The sequence below is a fragment of the Danio rerio genome, chromosome 10 (assembly GCF_052040795.2).
Source record: "Danio rerio strain M-AB ecotype USA chromosome 10, GRCz13ab, whole genome shotgun sequence".
Taxonomy (NCBI): Eukaryota; Metazoa; Chordata; class Actinopteri; order Cypriniformes; family Danionidae; genus Danio; species Danio rerio.
In genome coordinates this window covers 31,704,920-31,710,919 of record NC_141030.1, presented here as the reverse complement: position 1 = coordinate 31,710,919, position 6,000 = coordinate 31,704,920, and the positions used below count along the sequence as shown (strand labels likewise).

The 6,000-nt window shown below is 35.1% G+C and overlaps 1 protein-coding gene across 1 annotated transcript in view; it reads left to right on the top strand.

The window, feature by feature from the left end:
* Window positions 1-6,000, top strand: part of ints2 (integrator complex subunit 2) — a 57,999-nt gene continuing 51,999 nt past the window's right edge. Inside the window, 5 exon segments of the mRNA NM_001020542.3 lie at window positions 1-378; window positions 1,527-1,823; window positions 1,981-2,119; window positions 3,145-3,247; window positions 3,640-3,753. Of these exon segments, the coding sequence (NP_001018378.2) occupies window positions 1,531-1,823; window positions 1,981-2,119; window positions 3,145-3,247; window positions 3,640-3,753 (649 nt within the window). The 5' untranslated portion in view covers window positions 1-378; window positions 1,527-1,530.

Below are 6,000 nucleotides of genomic sequence, written 5' to 3'. Positions count from 1 at the left end.
GCGGCACACTAGGATTTGAGACGCAGCCAGAGTTCAGCATGCTCACAGCGGAGCAGATGATCGCTTGTGCTAAAATCATTACTTTTTCTACTTTTTAGCTTGCTAAGCACTCTGGCCGACACATGTGGGTTTAATATAGAGTAAGTGGATTGTATTAAGCATATTATTATTTTAAATATATTGCTTCATTTAGTTAAATCGGGATGAATGGATCTCTTAAGCAGGATAGCTTTAGCAGCTAGCATGTTAGCTTACCGGTGAGCTGTCCTATTTCGACCGAAGAAGATCAATTTCCTTTTCAGAGAAAATCACGACAGACCGCGGTCTTACAGGCCTCAGCGGGTTTCTTTTGTAACCAGCGGCGCTGTTGAAGTCTAGGTAAGGATAATTGTGGTTTGTTCATTATATAAAATGCATTATTTGCTTTCAATGATGTTAAATAAAGTCGCAAGCCGAAAAGTTTGTTATATTAAGCATAAGTTTCTGCTTAACGTTAGCTGTGTTGTGAATCTGAGGGCAGTTCCCACAGTTAGCATTAAAAGTGTTTTAAATATTAATTTCAACACATTTAAAGCAATAAATATTAAAATAATAATCAGAAAATACTGTTTTAAAAGCAAAATAAAATTCAGCGCACTCTTATAAAGCAGTACTGTTTATTCAAACACTATATTGTTCACAACCGACTAACTGTATGCTTAAATGTCATTGCATTACTGTCATACATGTTCACAACGTGATTTTTGTCATGTTAAGTCAAAAATGCATTGCGATATTTTTGCCAAGTTAATGACAGTTCTTTAGAACTTCATAATTCACCAGAAATACTAAACAGAATGTATTAATGTTCACACAAAAGAATATTAAACAACAATTTTATCAATGTTGTTTTTTTAAACACCAAGTCAGGGTTGTCATCATAAATAAATATTACAAATAAATCCGTTATTTGAAATCATTATATTACTATTACCTCACGCAATTCAGTTTTTAAATTCCTCCTCCCCCAGTAGCAGTTGATGGCTAGTAGACTGTATGTTTATTTAGAGTAAGGGAACCATGTTTTTAAATTATTTATTTTTAAATATGCCAAATGTGAAATGGGGACAAATAAAGTAAACTAACTTATTAATAACTTAATAATTCATTAGAAATCCTAAACAAAATGTATTATTGTTCACACAAAAAAATTAATAAGCAACAATTTTAGCAATGATGATGAATAATTTTTGAACACATCAGCAAGTTTAAAATGGCTGTCATCATGAAAAATATTAAAAATAAAATTGTTATTTTAAATCATGACAAGTTTTTTTAATATCAAATTAATTTGCATAGATTTTTGATCTTCCTCAAATTAAAATTATCTCGTTTCCCAACACTGAACAAGAAAATTATAGCATTTGCAAGAAAACACTGTTGTCATTTATTATTTTCATTTTATAATGATACCAGTAGCTTATTTTAATACAAAAAAATCAGCAAAAATGCTTACTGTTTCCTTTCCCTGTCCTTTTACTCTGCAGAAGAATGACAGACAGTGCCAGTCTTCAGTTTGTGAGCCCGTATGCATTCGAGGCCATGCAGAAGGTGGATGTAGCCCGACTGGCAGCTTTAAGTGACCCAGAGCTGCGTCTCCTTCTGCCCTGTCTGGTCAGGATGGCTCTCTGTGCCCCTGCAGATCAGAGCAATGCCTGGGCACAGGATAAGAAGCTCATCCTGCGGCTGCTGTCAGGGGTGGAGGCGGTGAACTCCATTGTTGCTCTGCTGTCTGTGGATTTCCATGCTTTGGAGCAGGATGCTAGAAAAGAGCAGCAGCTAAGGTGGGTCTGGATGAAAGAAAGTACTTTCATGTGGCCATTCCGTAGGTTCAGCTCATCCGTACATTAAATGAGAGCTTTGTCTGGCTCAGAGAGGAGGATGTTCTGATTGAGACAATCTTGATTATTTGATGATTTAAGCATGTTTTCTTTTACACAGGCATAAGGCTGGAGGATCTAATGGCGAGAGCATTCTGGTGTCTCAGCTTCAGCATGGTTTGACTCTGGAGTTTGAGCACAGTGATCCTCTCAGGAGACTCAGACTGGCTCTCAGTGAGCTGCTGGCCATTATGAACAAGGTTCAGTGTCCTTTTATTTATTCCTGCATAGGGATGCTCATTCGGGTAATTTTCCCAACCGGCGCTCATTAATCGGATATTAATCGTTAACTGGGCAGATTAAGATGAACTTATTATTTAAATACAAAAATGAATTGAGGTGTCTATTTTGGATCTGACACATTAAATATTGCATTTTGAAAAGCTGATTTATTTTAACGTGCAAACAACAGCATACAGAACATATCAACAACAGAACATCTTCAAGAAGTATTGTTTTTAACAGCATAGAAAAAAAAATTACTGAATAAAAAAGAATAAAATAAATAGGCCTGCCCTACATTTAACAACTCTTATGTCAAACTGTGACCATCAATATCCTTCATTCATATTCTCCTTTCATTTAGTTTTTTTGACAAAATAGGCTATGTCTGTAATTGCCACCCCGTGAGTTAACAAATATGTGTTGTACATTTATGCAGCTTAAAAAACCTACAGTATAAAAAATACAGTAAAAAAAAAAAAAAAAAATATATATATATATATATATATATATATATATATATATATATATATATATATATATATATATATATTTTTTTTTTTTTTTTTTTTTTTTTTTGCATCCTTTTGGTTAATCTGCTTATCTGAGCATCCCTATTTTTGCGTAATGATCTTAACTTATTAAAATACAGTCTTTTGCATTTTAAAATGGCTGCATTTTTTAGTGTTAAAATATTTGTTTTTATACTAAAGATTGTATTTTTTATTTTAAAAATATTATGATACAATAAACTGACATAAAAAGTTAAATTTGAAAAGGTTAGTGCAAATACACGCTATATTTCATTCTCTAAAAGAAAAAAAATTGTACTAAAAACAATATTAAGCACCAATTCCAAATGTGATAAAAAAAAAAAAAAAATATATATATATATATATATATATATATATATATATATATATATATATATATATAAATTGTAAAATATTTTTTCTTATAGTTTTTTTTGTGTGTGTGTGTGTTATGTTCCTGTGTTGAACAGGTGGCTGACTCTAATGGAGAGTTTTTCCTCAAGTCCTCTGAGTTGTTTGAGAGTCCAGTGTACCTCGAGGAAGTGGCTGATGTTCTCTGCATCCTACAAGCAGGTAAACAAACGTTTTTGTGTCAAGCTTTTGTTACTTGTTAGTAGCACGCCAAATATATATTTTTATTCTCACAATCGATCAGTATCATCCTTCAGTATGTCAGAAACAAAGACTTGAGCTGAAGACTAAAGAGCTAAAATGTAACTTCAGCTCAGCCTTGTGATGTGGTACTCTTAAATAGAAAACATTAGTTCTTGACTTTAAATAATTCTGGCAAGGCACAGCAAGTTTACTTATTTAGCACATTTCATACACAATGGTAATTCAAAGTTCTTTACAGGAATAAAAGAAACAAGTATAAGAAAACAAAAACAACAAAAAATGAAAATTATTAAACTATATAAATATATAAATTGCATAAAATTGAAAATGAATGAATTCTGTTCCATCAGAGCTGCCATCTTTGCTGCCCATCATTGAAGTGGCCGAAGCTCTTCTTCACGTGAGAAATGGAGAGTGGTTTCTCTGCCTTCTGGTGGCAAATGTCCCGGACAGCTTCAATGAAGGTATGTTCATCACCTACTATGAGTCTAATCTGTACATTTGATTTTTAAGACTACGTTATTCATAAAAACTAGTTAAATGCATGAGTAAATTCAGAGTTATTTGCTCAAATAAATGAACCTCCCCGAAAACTCTCCTCCAGCTTCACAAACACAATGAACATCTCTGAATTGAGTATTAGTCATGTGTTTAACTGTAATCCGATAATTTGTGATTAAGGTGCACAATTATGTGAATCACAAAATACAGGAATGCTGTGAGGTTTTTGAAGTCCCTTTTCAGTTTTGGGTGCAGCACATTGTAGTAAAATCTAGAATTGGTCACATGCCTGTAAAGATCATTCAATAAAACATTTAAGCTTGTAGACCCCACTGCTGCTCACCAAATTGTGCATTAAAGAAAACAACAAACTCTGGGGTTGTTTGTTTTTGTTGCTACAGTTAAATTTCTCAATGATAGAACAAAATATAGGAATAAAAATAACAGACATACATCAGTCGAAAGCTAGAGAGTAAAAAAAGATCTATATGAATGAAAAAAATTAAATATAAGAATAAAAATAACAGGCATGTATCAATCAAAAGCTATAGTGTAAAAATAGGTCTATAAGTATAAGAAATAAATTATCAGAACAAAAAAATAAATCTTAATGGCCTACAGGATGTATATGACCGTATAATGTCACAGATTAAGATCACAGTTTTGCAATGCAGTTCAAACACTTTAGTCACAATCAAGTAATATATATGGTCATGAGCTTTGGATCATCACCGAAAGGACAAGATCTCAGATACTAGCGACTGAAATGAGTTTCCTTCTCAGAGTGGCAGGGCGCACCCTTATAGACAGGGTGAGGAGCTCTGTCACCCAGGAGAAGCTCAGAGTTGAGAGAAGTCAGCTGAGGTTGCTCGGGCATCTGTTTCAGATGCCTCTTGGACACCGTTCCTTAAGGAGGTGTTCCAGGCATGTCCCACCGGGAAGAGGCCTCGGGGAAGACCCAGGACATGCTGTAGGGACTTTGTCTCTTGGGTTTCCTCGGAATGCCTCGAGATCCCCCCGGAGGAGCTGGAGGAAGTGTCTGGGGAGAGGGAAGTCTGGGGTGCTCTCTTAAGACTTCTGCCCCCATGACCCGGCCCCAGATAAGCGGAAGAAAATAAATGAATGAAGTAATATATAAACTAAATGGAAGTACACTAATTACCCACCAGAACTCATTGTGTTGCCAAACATCAGGCCTCCACCACCAAACTCAAAATACAAATGATGCACAATAATTGTTATTGCCTCTTATTGTACTGCTCTGAGGCACTGTGTGTAGTTATTGTGGAGGAAAAGAGCTACTGCTTCTATCTCCACTTGCAGAATTTGTTATTTATTATTGATATCACAAGTTTCCCTGAAAGTGAGGATTTTATTCTCTTCAGTTCCTCAACACCATCATTATTTATATAATAGTTATTGTTCTTTAAACAATATTAGACTCTGGGGTTTTATCAGGGCTTGAGTTGAAGCTGAATAAATCCTAATTGTAATATTGTGAAATATTATTATATAGCATATTGAAAATGCAGAATCACTAGTTTATCTAAAAAAAAAAAAGCATTCGGATGTTTATAATATATTTGAAGGTGGTCAGTAGCATTTGTTGTTTTCAATCTATAACTAATAAAAAATGCTTTCATGAATCTAATAATGTATGTGACAACTGCTAATTTGATGTCACATAACTGACACGCTTGAGGTGGTCGGTAATGTATTTTTTGAATGTGAAAGGATATTAAACTATTCTATTAAACCAGGGGTGGGCAATTAATTTTCTAACGGGCCACATTAGACTCTGGGGTAGTTTAGAGGGCTAGACCAATACAGATCATTTGTTTAAAAAAAATTATTACTTTGTAAAGACTGATTTATACTTCTGCGTCAAGCACACCCATATGCTACGGCACAGCCTACATGTGGACTCATAGCCCTCGGTGACAATGCCGCACACCTCTCAAAACATGTGACTACACGTCGCAACGATGCGTAGCGCAAGCTCTGTGATTGGTTGGCTAGGTAGCGCTGATAATTGTGTGCGGAGGTGAGAGCCACGGGAGCCCGATGCAGCTTTGTTCCCAAGTGTGGAGTCCCATGAAGGAGCTCTGGATGGAGACTGTTGTTTTGTGTTTACCTTTTGATTAAAGTTGTTGCACGTCCGCCGGTTGCCGCCTCAAAATGAGCGAGTTTGAGCCAGCCTTAAGCTAGCA